The 17,818-nt window shown below is 32.9% G+C and overlaps 1 protein-coding gene across 1 annotated transcript; it reads left to right on the forward strand.

Annotated features, from left to right (window-relative positions):
- Positions 1-9,892: 9,892 nt before the first annotated feature.
- LOC133690518 (glutamate receptor 3.7) lies at positions 9,893-15,037 on the forward strand. Its single transcript, XM_062110743.1, has 6 exons — positions 9,893-10,616; positions 10,915-12,260; positions 12,610-12,887; positions 13,085-13,116; positions 13,762-14,168; positions 14,430-15,037. The coding sequence occupies exons 1-6, from the start codon at positions 10,367-10,369 to the stop codon at positions 14,844-14,846; spliced, it is 2,730 nt and encodes a 909-aa protein (XP_061966727.1). The 5' UTR covers positions 9,893-10,366; the 3' UTR covers positions 14,847-15,037.
- The last annotated feature ends 2,781 nt before the right edge of the window (positions 15,038-17,818 follow it).

The raw sequence follows: 17,818 nt of genomic DNA on the forward strand, positions 1-17,818 counted from the left end.
ACTTGTTTGACTAAAAAAGCTTTCTTTTTCACATTCAGTTTTCTCTTCATAGTGCACAGATCTTTCAAAAATTTAGCATAAGAAGGTGCATGTTTAATAGCATCCAACAAAGGTATATTGATCCCTACTTGCTTGAAATTTTCAAAGATTTCAGAGTTGTGATTGACTTTCCTTTGTTTAGTCATGGCATGAGGAAATGGAAGTACTAGCGGAGAATCAGTCTTTTCTTTGCAATGTTCAGATTCAACCCCTTCCTTACCCTTAGAGATTAACTCATCATCTTTCTCACTAGGTTCAAGAATGGGTTTTTCAATAACCTTACCACTACGAAGAGTGATGACTGATTTGACTTGATCCATATGGTGGCTTTCGGAACTACTTGCATTTGCATTGCATTGCCTCCTGGGATTTTGCTGTGGTTGAGATGGGAACTTACCTTTCTCTTGAAAACTGAGAGCAGATGTGAATTTTTCAAGTGTATCTTTAAAATCTGTCATGCTTTGAGCAAGTTGAGTGTTGATTGTCTCTTGCTTTTCAATGAATGCATGCAATGTTTCCTCAAGATTTCCTCTAGGAGGTGGAGTATAAGGAGGTGCATATCCATGAAAATTTTGGAAATTATGTTGTGCTTGAAACGGTAGTTGTGAAGTTTGTGCATCACTCTTCCAACTAAAATTAACCAGGGTTATATGTTTGTGAGTATGGGTTATGATTGGGCCTTTGGAAACTGTTTAAAGCATGGGTTTGTTCATGGAGGCATTCCCTAAAAGAAGGTAAAGTTGGATAATCATTTGTTGAATGTTTATTAGTTTCACATATTTGACATACATTTTCTTGAACAAATTTTAATTTACCACTATTTTTTCAATTCTAGTGCCTTGATTTTTCTAGCTAAAGATGTAAATTTGGCTTGGAGGTCATGATCTTCCCTAAGGTTGTATATTCCTCCACTAGATGTATGAGGTTAAGTTTTACTTGGTGCCTCATAAGTGCTTGTAGTGTCCCAATTTTGAGCATTTTCAGCTAGCAAGTCTAGGTACTCCATTGCTTCATTAGGGTCTTTATCTTTAAAAGTTCCATTGCACATCAATTCCATAATTTGTCTATCTTTAGGTGTTAACCCTTCATAAAAATGTGAAACCAATCTTCATGTTTCAAAACTATGATGAGGGTAAAATGTTTAAGCAAGTCTCGATACCTATCCCAACATTGGTAAAATGTTTCTCCTGATTTTCGAGTGAAAGTAGTGATTTGTCTTTTGAAAAAGTTTGTTCTGTGATATGAAAAAAATTTCTTTAAAAATTATTGTTGCATTTCATCTTAAGCACGAATGGATCCTGGCCTAAGATTTTATAGCCATGTTTTAGCTTTATCTTTTAATGAAAAAGGAAAAAGCTTTAATCTGATGGTTTTCATGCTATAATTTAAGTCATTATAAGTGTTACAAACCTCCTCAAATTCTCCCAAATGCAAGTATGAATTTTCTAGGTTTAAGCCATGAAAAAAAGGTAAAAGTTGAATAATGCCTAACTTAAAATTAAAATGAGATGCATCAGAGGGGGAAACTATGCATGAGGGTGCACTTGTTCTTGTGGGATTCATGTGGTCTCTAAGTGTTCTAATATGATTATTCTCATTATTCTCATTATGAAGCGACTGGTTATCTTCTTCAGCCATATTTTCTGAAAATGATGAGGATACCTTACAAAGTCTACCACTTAATGTATGTGACCAAACTCTCATGCACGTGTAGGAAGAGAACAAAAGGAAGAAAAGAAAAGAAAAAGAAACAAAACAAAACAAAAGAAAAGAAACAAAAGTTAGATAAATGAAAAGTGAAAAGAGAAAATAAAATAAATATTATAATTTATACAAGAATTTACCTCCACGGCAACGACGCCAAAAACTTGACACTACTAAAGAGTTGATGTCTTCTCCCAAGTATAGGAGTGTCGAAGTAATAAATAACTTGGCAAGACCGAGATCGAATCATAGGGAGGTTAACTGTATAAACTACAAATAAAGAAATAGATAATAACAAAAAAAGAGTTGAAGAGAGCTTTAAGATGTGATATTGATAGAAGGATTGAACAAGGATAAAATAATTGTCAAGGTTAGAGGATCTACTAATGGTATTTCAAACAAGTATAGTATAAATTCTTTTTATTACTCAACTGGAAACCACACACAAAGGAGGTTCCAATCAGATTATAAATTGTTAACATGATTACATTAGTTATCTTATTCGAATAATGCTAATACTTGTAAATGTTGTCAGGTATTCATGATTATAACTTATGTTAACAACAAATCAAGTTCCTTTCATAGCACAGGTGTCGGTTATACCATACAGTTGGGCTATGAAAGTGCCAAGTGTTTGTTATACCAAGGGTTATACAACATAAATCTAGATTAACCATTTAACAAGCAAATTATTAAAAGTGAACAAGATAATAAATACAAAACATGTTAGTATCAAACATTAAAGTCCATATTGAGTTTATACTATACTTATTCTTACACTATTAGTGTAACCTTTTCACCTTGACATAATAAACTTAGCTAAACATAATGAAAGAGAGAAACCTAAATAAACAAGATGAGAACATGATTATATAAGTATAATAAAGGAAATAAAAGGCATAAACAAAAGTTTAATGAAAGCAAAACTTAAGCATTACAAAAATATAAAGAAAGAGAGCAAGAACATGATATTGATTTGAAAACCAAGATGCCAAAATGCATGGCAAATTCCTCCTTTTATAGGCCAAAATTTGGAACTATTGATTTGATGACTAATTGTTGAGTGGGTGGCTATATCTTGACTTTGTGACAATCCTTATCTTTTTGTCTAAACAAAACGCTATTGCTAATGTTAGAATTTGAATAGATTATCCTCATAAAAGTTCTAGGAAATTGTCTTAGCTTTTTAACAACAAAAAGAATTTGTGCATTTGAACTTTTAGAACTTGAGATATGGGCTGAACACTGAACATTGTCTAGGCTGCATGACAGATTATGACTTCTCCGTTGTTGCTAAGAATTGGACTTCCAAACTACAAAATTGAGTCTTGGACTCCCATGAATGTTTTAGGCCTATATCTTAGCTTTCTAGCCATATAAACCAAGTTAAAATCCAAGATCTACAGATCCAGATATGACCCAATGAATGAACAGTGTTCCAGTTTGGACTGAACCAGCATCTCTTTTCTAAGCTTAACCCTCTCTTTGTCTTCTCAATTTTAGTAGTTGAACTCATCAATCAATCCTTTGATTTATGTGATAGGCCTGTATTTAAAATGAGCATTTACCATAAATTAAAGCTATCTTATATTATAAAACTTGTTATTATAAAGCATGCTTAAGTTAGGGAATTTAATGATACTTTAAGTGTAATATGATGATATAAAGCCTTAGTGAGAATGCACTTTTAAGTACTAATCACTTCTCATGCAACTTTGATGACCAAAATAAAGGAAAATCATTGAGGAACTTATAAATAAAATAGAAAAAGGGCATTGGTATCTTGATATGAGCAAATAAAGAAATTTTAGGAAAGAAAAATCGATTAGGTGTTCGATCAAAGGTTTAGAGTGAAAAGCAAAACCTGGAAAAATCCATTGTCTCAAAGAAAAGGTCTTTGATAACATAACATATGGTAGAAAAATAACAAAAGATGATGAAAAGGCATAAATGAGTGAAAGTGATCCTAAACCCATAAAAAACCCTCAAACACCATTTGAGCCTATGAACTCCTTTTATTTGGTAGCCATGAAACTCAGCCTTCATTACATGCCTTGAAATGTCTATTCTAATCAAGTAAGTGGGAAAACATACTTAAAATGTATGGAACCATTTATAAGAATAATGATGAAGTGAAAAGGTATTCGTTTTTGTTCATGTTGAGAAAATCCAAACACAAGACTTCAAACAAGAATTTGATCTTTTTTTAACCCAAAGCAAAATAGGCCATCTCCTAAACCAATCACCAAGATGAAATATCTTTCTTCAAATAGTAATATAAATCATGAGAGATGCATGAACGTTGTTATTTGACATGTCATTGAAAAATCTCAAGTTTTCAAAAAGACAAAGTAAATCTTGTGAAATCTTTATTAGGGAAAACACCCAAAAAAACCAAAGTAATTGTTAAAAGTACACGAAAAACAATGTTGTCATAAGATAAAGAGTTTTAATTCATTTCCAATTAGGAAAAATATGATAGCATTTGTCATGGCCTAAATACTCACAAAAGGAGAATGATACAAAGGCAGCTTGACAATTAAGATTTGAAAGTAACTTGCACGAACTTGCTCGAGTAAACTAGGAGGGTGAGCCAATAAGAGAGACCACCTTAAAAATTATAACCCTCGGTAATCGAAAAAGAGATTATGAAGAAAAGAGGGGCCTATATTTCGAAAGGCATGCATTGCATATGGTTTAAACTCAACTTTGAAATTTTTTAGGCAATGAAATTTGCACAGGTGAATAGAAGTTGATAAATGAAAAAGACATATCATCCATAGGGTGTGGACAACTAAGGTCATAAGACAAAGTGCTAGTTTTAAGAGTTTACCCTTGAAGAGTATTTTTTTTTTTTAATTTTAGAAGGATTCGATGTAGATTTTAATATTTAAAATTTAAAAAGGGTAAGTCACCAGTGAAAATAAGCTAATTTTTTTAATTTCAAAATGAGCAGGTCACCCGTGAAAATAGACCAATTTCAGGGGAGCATGGATGCTTGATGAAATTCTTTTTGAAATTTGAAAAGAGGTAAGTCGCCCATAAAAATTGACCAATTTCAGGAAAGTATAGAGGCTTGTTGAAATTCTTTTTAGAATTTGAAAAAGGGCAAGTCACCCGTAAAAATAGATCAATCTCAGGGAAGCATGGAGGCTTGCGAAAATTCTTTTTGGAATTTGAAAATGGCAGGTTTCCCGTGAAAAATAAGCCAACTGTTTTATTTTAAAAAGTACAGGTCGCCCGTGAAAATTGACCAATTTTAGGAAAGCATGAAGGCTTGCTGAAATTATTTTTGAAATTAAAAAAAAAGGGAGGTCGCCTAAAAAAATAGGTCAATCTTTGAATATCGAAATAAGCAGCCTTTGAAAACAGATAAATTTTGAAATGTCAAAATAGACAAGTACCCGTGAAAATAGACCAATTTTTGAATTTTAAAAAGGGCAGATCACCCATGATAATGAGACCATTTTCTTTATAAAAAAATCTTTGGAATTCCAAGATGGGTGGATCACCTAGCAAGACCAATAAACACTTTTTTCTTTACAAGCTCACTATGCAAAACCTTGATTAGAATTTTCTTTGTAAGCATTGTAAAGAGAAAGCATATATTGTTACTCACTTTTGATCCTAAAAAAAAAATCAAGAAAAGAAAAGAAAAAAATAAAAAAAGAAATTCAAAATAAAAGAGAATATATAAGAAGAAAGCTTCGAAGATTGATCAAGTTGGTGGTGAAGGACCAAAGTGACAAGTGGAAAAATTAGAGGATCAAAACATATAATTAGCAACCCAATTCTGTTTGACAAAATGCCTCATTGGTTAAAATAGTTTTATTTGGGATAAAGAAATCCAAATTTGGATAAGTAAGGATTCAATGAAAATTTTGGAAGGACTTAATTGGAAGAAAATTGATTTTTGAAGTCAATTTAAGCTTTAATTGGAAGAAATTAAAGTTTGGGGGAAATGTAATTTTAAAGAGCTAATTTGGTCAAATCAGGGACTTAATTGCATAGATATTAAAGTTTGATGAGCAATTAGGAACTTGATTAAAGAAATCCAAAACCAATGACCAAACTGAAAAAGACACATGATTACAGGAGCTAAAATTGACCAAATCATGGGCAAAATTGAATAAAATTGAAAGTTTGATTGTCAATTTAGGGCCCAAGTGCACAAATCAGAAACTGAGGACCAAGATAAAAATGACGCTAAACTTTGGGACTGATAATTGATTTTGATAAGGATGAAATTGCATGAAATTAAGAGTTTGGAAGGCAATTACAGGTGCAATAAAAAGCAATTAGAAGAATAGAGACTAACATAAAATCTATTAGATCCCAAATTAAAAACCCTGATTTCTAGGGTTTAACTTAGATGACGTGTCATTCAACCACTATTTAGCTACTTCGTCGATAGTTTTTGCTAATTGAATAGACACTTTCAAATGAATGAATGTAGCATTTTGTACCACCTCTGGGTTATAACCACCACCATTCAATTAAGAAACACCCCCTCTACAAAGATTAGCTACTCCCATCAAACATTTACATCTCATATTCTTTAACGAAATGAACAACATCTTGTCCTTGATCAACCATCATTGCATTTTTAAATTTCTAGATTAATCGAGTTAGCATTTTCAAACAAATAAATGTGAAGCTACATACCTCCAAATTGAGTAAAGTTAGATCTAAATAAAAGTTGTGCACCCCCTATACCAATATCAGGTGGTTTTTAACAATGATGATGTCGAAGTTGCTCCGTCAAAGTCTTAAAAGTGGTTAACTCATTCATTAATGGATGTCTTACCCATTTCATATAATCACTAATCTTTTGTTTTAACCTATCAAAAACCCTAACAAAACTCTATAAATACCCCCTGAAAAATTAGAGCAGAGAAAAGAAAAAAGGAGAAAAGGTTGATAAAGAAACTCTAAATGTGAATGTTTAAGAGTCTAGCACAAGAATTTCTTAAATTTTGAAAGAGCAGCAAACTTGTGGAAGCAATACTTTACAATGAAAGCTAAGAAAGTAATAGCTACTCTAGAAGCTTGAAGGTATACTTTCTAACCTAAAAGTGGAATCTATGTCACCTATTTTAGTGGGTTTTTTTTTTATTTGGTTTGTATTTATGTTTACAAGCATGGAGATGAGATTAGAATACTTGGCAAGTAGTATTGTGGTTGCCCATTTTGTTACTATGATAGTTTAATTATGTTTTCTGAAGTTTTTTTTTTATGTTTTAAATATAATAAAAGTCTTCTATTTAATTTTTTTTATATAATACAATGTTGTTTTAGTTTAACTTAAGCAATGCATGATGAAGCAATGTTGTTTATCCTAGATTTGTTAAGTTTGTTCATGACCAAAATAAGTCTAGAAAAACCAATTTTGAATCCAAATTGTATGAATATGTAGGTTGTTTAAGTTGATAGTTTTTGGATCTGGAAGATCTTGTATAATCTTAATGATTTGATATTGTTTGTTGGTTCTTTTGATTCAAATATGCATGGTTATGGTAATGTGGTTTGTTAGAACTAAGAAAACATGTTTTATAGGCCTAAAATGCCATTTCTAGATTTGACAATGACTGGTTTTATTTTTGGGCATTTTATAGGTTTGAGGCCATATTCTTCATGTTCTTAGGAAGAACATTGTCTTGGCCCTATGATTCGAATCATTTTTTTTTCCAATTTTTTGCACAAAACCCTTTGGGTAACTTTATCAGTCAATAATCTAAGGTTTATTTGCATCAATAACATGTTTTCGATACCGAAACTCATTTTGATAAAATCATGGTTTTTTAGTGATAATCAAAGTGCATGAATGCTAGATTATTGATCCTTGCATGATTTTCACTATGTTTGTGTCCTTGATTTGTCTATATCTAGTCTTATTTGAAATCTACGTTGTCAGATTCATGTTGGATGTTCTTTTGTGTTCTTCATATTCTTCTTTTTTCTGGGTTTTAATTTGTTTTGATAAAAAGTTTTTGTGTTTTTGTGTTTTTTGTAGTTTGATTTTGTTTTGGATTCTGGTTTAGGTTTTGGTTTGTTTTATAGTTGAACCAAAAATTTTGGGTCAACCCGCTCGGGTCAAAATCAAGTCAAAGGTTAAGACCCTGATTTGCTAACAATATTTTTGGTAAAGGTTTTTTTTAGCTTAATGGTGTGTTTGACAAATATCTCCTGAGCCTATTTTGATAATTTTGGTTTTAGAGAAAAATAAGTTTTTGTTAAACATGGTTTTTTTAAAAAAATAAAAATGATTTTTGCCTGTTGCATACGGCTCAATTCTTCCAAAAAATATTGCATTTTATTTATAAAAAAAGGGGAGAGAAAATGATTTTTTAGCATTGTTTTAGAAAAATTGTGTTTTTTTTTCTTGGAATTTACAATAAGTTTGTAAAATTCCTTAAGCATTTTGTCAATATTTCAATAACCCTAAATTGTTTTTTTCTATAAAAATTAATGGTCAATATTCGGGTATAAATGTTGAATCTACAAGTAGGCTAGTATTTAAATATTAGGAGTTGACCAGAAAATTCTTAGAACTATTTTGAATATTTACCAATTTTAATTGAAAGTATTTTTCACCATAATATATGAATTGTGAAAAACGTTTTTTGCCATCTGGGATTGATGAATCCTATTAAAGCACCTACATGGATTCTTTCTATAAGAATTTATTTAGGCATACAAGCCTATAATAAATTTAAAATGCTAGATTTATTTGTAAGTGTAAATCTTTGTTTGGAGTTATAGACGAACTACCGGTTAAAAATTCATTAACACTTTTAAATCATATTCAGACAATACAATACAACTTACCTGAGGTAAAGTGCACTCAGGATGCTAATACTTTTCTTAGCGAGAACCAACTCCTTATCCTAAAATTTCAAATCAAACTAGTTCATTTAGATCTCCTAATAATCATAAACCATACCACTAAATGATAACTCCTTTACCTTTATATCCCACCACAAAAAAGATAAAGAAAACAGGAAATAGAAAAACCTTTGCTCGCCTGATACCCACCCTGTTTAATATCTAAGGACACATATCCTCACTCTCTTATGATTGAATGATTTTGATAGGTAGAGTGGTTGTTGGCTACGCGCATGGTTGTTAAAATCACGATCCAACTCGTAAAATCGTACGATTTTACGAGTGAATATAGGCTAAACATGCTAAATCGTGCACAAAACTCGGAAATTGATAAAATCAGGTCAAAATCAGGTAAAATCATTAAGATCGGGTGAAATCACGTAAAAACGCGATTTTACACCCGATTTTACGCGTCTGGACCAAAACAGAAAATGTTGCGCCACTGTTCCCTCCATCTCCACGTGTCAAGCAAGTATTGGCCTATTGACTATTACACAGTACACACTCACACGCAGAACAAAACCACGGGTCTTTCTTCATCTTTCTTCAGTTTTCAGTCTTTCACACAAGTTAACAACACAGACAGGCAACAACCGGAAAAAATCAAAATCCCTAAGACTAAGTCACTAAATCCTATAGTAAGTCACTGCTGTTTGGGGAGATTTTCAGATATTTTAAAAAACAGTATTTTTGTTGATTTGATCCATCCTTTTTTATTGATGCAGAGTTCCAGTAACGTGCGATCTAACAAAGCAGTTCGAGAAAAGCAGATATCTACACTTTCACATTGGCATTGAATGTATTTGGTGGATCTGTCTGTTGACAGTTAACTCAAAATCAAATTAAAATTCAGTTTAAATTTTTAAGATTTCTTCTAAAAAAACATCAATTTTATCTTTTAAAAGAAAAATACTAATTGACTAAGATCATCATCCTACCAAATTTAGGTTTAAAAATTTTACTTTTGATATTATTAAAATGATTTTAAAATATTGAAAAAAAAAATTTCAAAAAAGATTTTTTTAAAGTAAGAACAAAAGTCACTTCACTTTTATTACAGGTATTAACTATGGACTCGTATGAATTTGGTCTCCGAGTGGGAATCCACCGAGTAGTTAACAGAAGGGAATCATTTGCATGCAAGTTGGATAGCCAATGCTTGCATCTCTTTCCTAGGATGGATGCCTTTTCTACTTTGAATTGCCCAATTCCCACCTCAGACTTTCTCGGGTGGGGTAACTGGGGACTCCCTTTGCTTCCTCAATTAATGCTCTCTTTCTCTCTCAAAACTGTGCATCACGTTTTTCTTTATCTTGTTTTGACGTGTACCAGTGATGTGTTAGAGAGTACATGATTCCCACATGTTCATGTTCATCTTCTTGTTTGAATTTTCTCATTTGATATTATTGGCCATCAGTCTCCAGCCAGTCTCCCCTGTCCTCACCAAACTCATTTACTGTTTAAAGATTTTTCTTTTTGTGTGTGCATGTTCATACATCTATATTTCTAGTTTGTTGCTTCTCTTGCTGTAAGTTACACTAGTATCTCTTCAATACATCAAGAAACATAACCCACTTGGTCATTTTTTCAGCTCACCGCTTCTTGAATCCACTCTTTCTACTCTCTTCTTCATTAATTAGAATTCAGGCTTTTGAAAGCTTAAATTTTAGGGGAAGGTAGAGTCCCCACTGCGAAGGTCTTCGTGTGCGCGCGCGCGCGCGCGTAAGTGAGTGGAGATATGAAAGAGCTTGTGATCCTCCGACTGTTCGTTTCTATATGGGTAATTGTCAATGGTTTCGTGTGCTGCCAAAGACCTGCTGTTGTAAATATAGGTGCAATTTTCACCTTTGATTCGGTTATTGGTAAAGCTGCAAAGCCAGCCATGGAGGCTGCACTGTCTGATGTTAACAATGATAGCAGAATTCGGACTAAACTGAATTTGCTCATGGATGATGTAAATTCTAGTGTGTTTTTAGGGAGTATTGACGGTAACTTTCAAATCCTCTGTCTTAGTTTTTCTCTATTTACCTTCTTTCTCAACTTTGCTGTTCTATCATTGATAGATATCTTTTTCAGTATCTACAGTCATCTCAAAAGTTTGCTAGCATGATTTAAAGTAGTAGAGCTAGAATATAGATTGGGATTCTCAGGATTTTGTTTTTCTGCTTCTGAATCTTCCTCATTTTTACTCTTGCAGTTTATTTTATCTGTTTGATCTTTTGTGCTTATAGTTCTGGTAATATCCTATCTTATGTATCTTGAGTGAACTTCCCCTTTTTCTGTCAGCTTTTCAGCTAGTTGAGAAAGAAGTGGTGGCCATAATAGGCCCTCAGGTTTCTGGAATAGCCCATATGATTTCTTCAATTGCCAATGGTCTCCAAGTGCCTCTTATATCATATGCTGCCACTGATCCAACTCTATCTGCCCTCCAATTCCCCTTTTTCGTAAGAACTACTCAAAGCGACTCCTATCAGATGGCTGCAATGGCTGATTTAGTTGACTTTTTCAGGTGGAAAGAGGTCATCGTTGTTGGGGTTGACGATGATTATGGGCGGAATGGGATAGCTGCTTTGGAAGAAGAGCTTAACAAGAAAATGGCAAAAATTTCATACAAGTTGATGTTGTGTAACCAACTTGATGAAAGTGAGGTCATGGACAAACTCAGCAAATCTAAATTGCTTGGGTCTCGTGTTTATGTTGTTCATGTTAATCCAGACCCCAAATTGAGAATCTTTACCGTTGCCCAAAAACTTCAAATGATGACCGACACTTACACATGGCTTGCAACAGATTGGCTTTCTGCTACCTTAGATTCGTTCCCTCCGACGAAGAAAACTTCACTTGGTTTCCTTCAAGGGGTAGTTGGGTTTCGTCAGCATACCCCAGAATCCAGCCAGAAGAGAGCTTTCATGTCTAGGTGGAAGAGAATGCAGCAAAAAGGGTCAGCAAGTTCTGAGTTGAATACCTATGGACTTCAAGCTTATGATACAGTATGGTTAGTTGCATATGCCATTGATAGGTTCCTTGATGAACACAAAAACATCACATTTTCTCCCAATAGCAAGATACTTCATATGAAAATATCCGGATTGCAGATTGAGAAGCTCAAAGTCTTCACTGGTGGAAATGATTTGCGTGACATTGTATTGCAGACAAACTTCACTGGTCTAAGTGGTCAGATTCAGTTTAATCAAGACCGAAACGTTTTCAGTGGTGGCTATGATGTCCTTAACATCGACGGGGTGTCTATTCGTACAGTGGGTTACTGGTCTAATGCTGCAGGTTTCTCAGTTTCACCCCCAGATGCTCGGAAAGGGAAACAAGATAGCAATTGTTGCCTAGACCAGAGGCTTCACAATATTACCTGGCCTGGTGGAAAGTCTAAAACGCCACGTGGTTGGGTAATTGCTGTGGATGAAAGGCCATTGCGAATTGGAGTGCCAAACAGAGCCAGTTTCACTGATTTTGTTACTGAAGTACATGTAAGCCATAAAATCAAAGGATATTGCATCGATGTGTTCCTCACGGCACTGGAACTAGTCCCATATCATGTACCTTACATGTTCCAGCCTTTTGGGAATGGTCGGTCCAACCCCAAATACGACGATCTTGTAAAAATGGTGGCGGCAGATGTAAGTACATCGTTTTGGCTTTTACAATTGCAGAGTACAACACAACAAATAAATATTAAAACACGGTTTATGGGAATTCATGAAAGCAATGCATGCTGAATCTCTGGATTTGCCACACTTAGGCAGTGTTTGAATGATGGGGCTATCGCTATCCGTTGCCTGAATTGTAAACAAATGGAGTTTATAATGGATTGCATGGTTCTCGTTCTTTTTTCTTTTGGTAAACCTTGGTTTGAGTTACATCTATGCAATGGAATCTCTATTCTGAACCTTGTATTCATAAATGTATGCGCTTCTATGTGAATTAGATGGGCAAAGCTTGTTTATTCTTTAAATGTTTTGATGTCAGGTGTTTGATGCAGCTGTTGGGGACATTGCTATCGTGACAAACAGAACAAAGATAGTGGATTTCTCTCAGCCTTATGCATCTACTGGTCTTGTCATCGTGGCTCCAATCCGCAATTCAAAATCAAGTGCTTGGGTATTTCTTAAACCATTTACAGCGGAGATGTGGTGTGTCACAGCAGCTTCGTTTGTGATAATTGCAGTGGTTATCTGGGTTCTTGAGCATCGTGTAAACGATGATTTCAGGGGTCCTCCTAGAAGACAACTTGTGACGATGTTCATGTAAGCTCTGTTAATGTTCAACTTACGTCTACTTGTATTGTCAGCACAACTTTACACTAGCAATACATAACAGTTTTAGCTGTCCTATATAATGATTTCTTTTTTTCTCCTTCTTCCAGTTTGTTGTACAATATGATGAACCTAATGCATGTACAATAACTAAGCTCTTAACTTTTTTCAACTTTTGCATGTGGCAGGTTCAGCTTCTCAACTCTGTTCAAAACAAATAGTGAGGAATACTTGACTTCGATAACTCATGTTGGTTTATTTTTCCAAAGCAGTGTATCTGTCATTAAAGGATACTTGATAGATGGCATAAGGCTACCCTGAGCATCAAAACATGTTTCTTTTTAAATCCCTTTCCTGGAAACATACCCTGAACGGCGTAGAATCACAGAATTTCCTCACTCTTTTGCTATTTACATGGTAGTAAATGGACAAACCATTGCAATTCTGATTGAAAGTGATGTGCAAGTGAAAATATGGACATAATTTCATTGATAAGTTGCTTTGAAATTCTCCTCTTTACCTCAAGTTTAGTTTGGTGTGGATTCCATGGGGTTGGATGCTTATTTGCACATGTACCTTCCTGATTTTTTGCAAATTCCTTTCTACAGTGTTGCTGGCATTGCAAATCCTCTCATGAAACAATTTGGTAATTGTAAAAATGCAATTAGGCTATTGTCACGAAGTTTTTTGGGGAGTGTTAGTTTATGTCTAGCAGCATCTCCTTGCATATTGAAAAGGAATTTTGTATTGCGATCCTGTTTAAGGAAGTAAAGGAAGCAATACTTGAACATCTGTCGCTGAAAGATGGCAATTCTTGGATCCCTGATAGTTTTAATTTTAAGTCTGTCTTATCATTTAATTGCAGAAGAAACTACTGAAAGTCCACTTGGAAAGCTGGTGATGGTGGTATGGCTTTTCCTTTTGATGGTGATAACAGCGAGCTACACTGCAAGCTTGACTTCAATCCTTACAATTCAGCAGCTTTCATCACCAATCACCGGAATTGAAAGCTTGATTGCAAGCCATTGGCCCATTGGATACCAAACAGGCTCATTTGCTTATAACTATTTATCAGAGACTCTTTACATAGCTCGTTCAAGACTTGTTCCTTTAGGCTCCCCAGAAGAGTATGAAAGTGCATTGCGGCGAGGGCCAGGTGACGGAGGGGTGGCAGCTATTGTAGATGAGCTTCCATATGTAGAGTTGTTTCTTTCAAGCCAAAAGGATTTTGGGATCATTGGGCAACCATTTACCCGGGGTGGATGGGGATTTGTAAGTACCTTTCTCTACAAGCAAATGCATTCATCCATATTTACATATAAATGAACATGCATCATGCCTAATGCCTCTTGTATTATTGTAGTCATGGACCTTGATTCAAACCATGAGATTGTCTCCCCTGAGTCATAGTGCATTTAGAGCATTCAAATCGTTGTTATGAAACTTTACAAATTTTATGACACTTCATTCTAAGTTATGATGATGTAATGGAACAATCTGCCATTTACTTTTGTTTTTGCCACATTATACCAGGCTTTTCAAAGGGAAAATCCACTTGCTCTTGATATCTCTACAGCAATTTTGAAACTTTCTGAGAATGGGGAGCTGCAAAAGATCTATGAGAAATGGTTCTGTAAGATGGGATGTCATGGAGAGAAAAAACACGGCAACGAGCCTAATCAACTCAACCTGAGTAGCTTCTGGGGTCTATACATTCTATGTGGTGCCTTCGCTCTCATTGCCCTTGTTGTGTTTCTGCTACGAATGGTTCGCCAATTTGTGCGCTATAAACGTAGACAGTTGCGCTCTTCCTCTCCGTCCTCAATTTCATCAAGCACTCGCTGTTCTCATGTCATCTATCATTTTTTTGATTTCATCGATGAGAAAGAAGAAGCTATCAAGAAAATGTTTAATCAGTGTGAGCATCCTCACCCTCAGGCTAACCCATAGACACGCATGTCCATTTCAAGGAAATTGAAGGATCTGCCATTGGTGCCATTTGAAGAGCTTGCTATTGAATAGAATTTAGTCCCTGTACATAAGCATTATATTATATATGTCAATTAGAAGTTGGGAACTATATATGCCTGTAAAACAGTAGACTCTGCAACTCCGAATAAAAATTTCTCCTTTCCCTTGTATTTTGTCATTCCAGCTAGCCATTTTCTTCGAGTCTTCATCTTGGACATTCAAGAATTTAAAAGTTCTTGAGTTGATCTTGTTGATAGTAAATACACCTATTACGTGATGGCTCAGACAGTTCATTGAGGTATTCTTTCAGCAATTTTTCCCTTTCCAAAGCCTTGATGTTATTGGGCAGGGATGAGCTTATTTTTCATACAAAAGACTCCCATTTCATACCATTGATGCAGCTATACTAAACAATTTACGTTTACAACAGGATACAGAGGTCCATATCGCAGAAATTTCTTTTTTTAATTTTAGATTCTGCCTTTTTACTATAGATTATGTTAGAGATCTTATCATTCTGTCCAATTTCATCATAAAAATCCCAAATCTGAATTGGTAAAAATATTGAATAAATGGTGTGTACTTTACCCAATTCTAATTTAGTTTTTTTAATATTTTTAATTTATAATTTTATAAACCCATGCCTTTTTCTAATTAAAGGAAAAAAAGGTGACACTTTAAGCAGTAATTTTGTTTTAATTTATTTAATAAATTATGATTTATAATATTAAAAAAAAACACACTTTTTCCCTATAATTTTAATTTAATTTCTTTGATTTTCATATTTGTGTTTTCTTCCTTTTTCTTTAATGTTTTGACTATTTTTTCTAATTTTTCACATGTAATTTTCTTGTGTATAATGCACAGTTATTTGACACATGACATTTCGTACTGACAAAGACCTTAACAAAACCTAAAATACAAGGATGAAATCCATAAAAAGAAATTGAAGGACAAAACCATAATAAAATCAGAAGTAAAAAAAAGATTATAATATGTTTTTCAACTATTGTATTCAAACATACTCTTTTAACTTATGTTTTGTTTAGGAACAAGGTTTTAACTGTGTTTTCTCAAATTTTAAAAAAAAATTGCTAAAAATTCAATTATTTTAATATATTAATTTGAAAAATAATTTTTAAAATATAAAAAAATATTTTAATACATTTCTAAATAAAAAACATTTTAAATCATAACTGCTATAACAGTACTTATTGCATCAAAACAATGTGTGAATAGATGCCAATGCTCTAAACTTTCTTGGACAATCCAAGACTGCTGCAACTAAAATAACCCTAAAGCAACCTGGCAAGTGTTAGCAGGGAATCTGTGCATGGGGGCGAATTGTAAGAAATTTGTGGTAAGTTATTTAGCCACACTTGTTTAAGTGTGTTTGATATTTGTAGCTGTGGTTGTGGTTTGAAAAAAATTATTTTATAAAAAGTACTTTTAATTGAAGTTGGTTTGAAAAAATAGGTATTTGGTTAAAACTGTGGTTGAAATTGAGGTTGAAGAAAAATCAGTTTAATGTATTTGGTTAAGAATGCTTTTTAAATTGAGGTTATAAAATAATTTTAAAAATATATATATTGATAATGATGGTTTTAAATTTAAATATTGTAGAATTAACTACTCCTATTATATCATGAAATAAATAATACTTGATATAAAATATTTTTTATTATTCCATTAAACTATTTATAATTCCATTACATACAAAATTCAGCTGATAAAAACTACAGTTTTTATAATTTTGTGAGCGTGTAATAAAATTAGATAAAATATTATCAGATATAAAATTGATATTACAGTGCGAGTGAATTTAATGCATTCTATATTAGTTTTTCGGGAAAAAAATATTGTTCACATCATAAATTTAATTTACTCTAAATTAGTTTTTTTTTTAAATGTTAAAAAAATTAATACACTGAAAAAAAAAAAACTGTTCACGTGAACTTGTTCACGTGAATAGTGCATTCATTCAGGAACAGTGTGTGACAGTGTGTGTTTCACAGGTAGAAACTTGTAAAAAAGCAGTTTTTTACTGCTTCCAACAAATCGTGGTCGTGCCGCATAAATATAGTGGGACCCATATATTTTGATTGTTTAGTAATCTATAACCAAACGGTCATTTTGTACGTTTTTAAAAAAACACAAACACTAACACTAACACGTTGCCAAACAAGTTCTTTGAAGATGTTTCTCGATACTTGCATAGTAAGTTTTTGTGTTGGATCGATTCTCCTAAGTACAGATGCTAATTCCTTTTCTAAAAGTTTGGTATTAATTATGCTCGACATAAACTCATTCTTTGGAAGCTTAATAAGCTATTTACATGGACTTTGCAACAGGAAAATTAATATGCAAGCATCATTTTGTACTATCTCGTAAGTTAAGAATGAAATTGTTGCTTTGTTTGTATCCTCGTTTAGACCATCATCAAGGAGCAGGTTCGGTAGTTAAAAAAAAAAAGGAGTGATTTCTTCTTTTTTATTGTTATTTTTTAAGATGAATTTTGATATAAAACATGTAGTTAATTTTTTAACATGAATTTTGTTTGTATCCTCGTTTAGACAATAAAAAAGTTCGGTAGTTAAAAAAAAAGAAGTGATTTCTTTTTTTTTTTTATTATTATTATTTAAGATGAATTTTGATATAAAACATGTAGTTATTAGTCAATAAAAAAATCTTGAATGAAAAAAATATACATGGTCTTATTTGCTAGTTAATAGCATGTTTATTTTGTATTTTAAAAATATTTTTTAAAAAAATTAAATTTTATTATTATTTTATAAAATTAATATTATTTTGATATTTTAAAATTATTTTGATATGTTAATATCAAAAATAATTTTATTTTAATATATTATTAAATAAAAAAACATTCTAAAAAGTACCGTATATCGAACTCATATTACACTATAAATCATCCATCTAGACTTATTAATTAA

The sequence above is a fragment of the Populus nigra genome, chromosome 4 (genome assembly GCF_951802175.1).
Source record: "Populus nigra chromosome 4, ddPopNigr1.1, whole genome shotgun sequence".
NCBI lineage: Eukaryota > Viridiplantae > Streptophyta > Magnoliopsida > Malpighiales > Salicaceae > Populus > Populus nigra.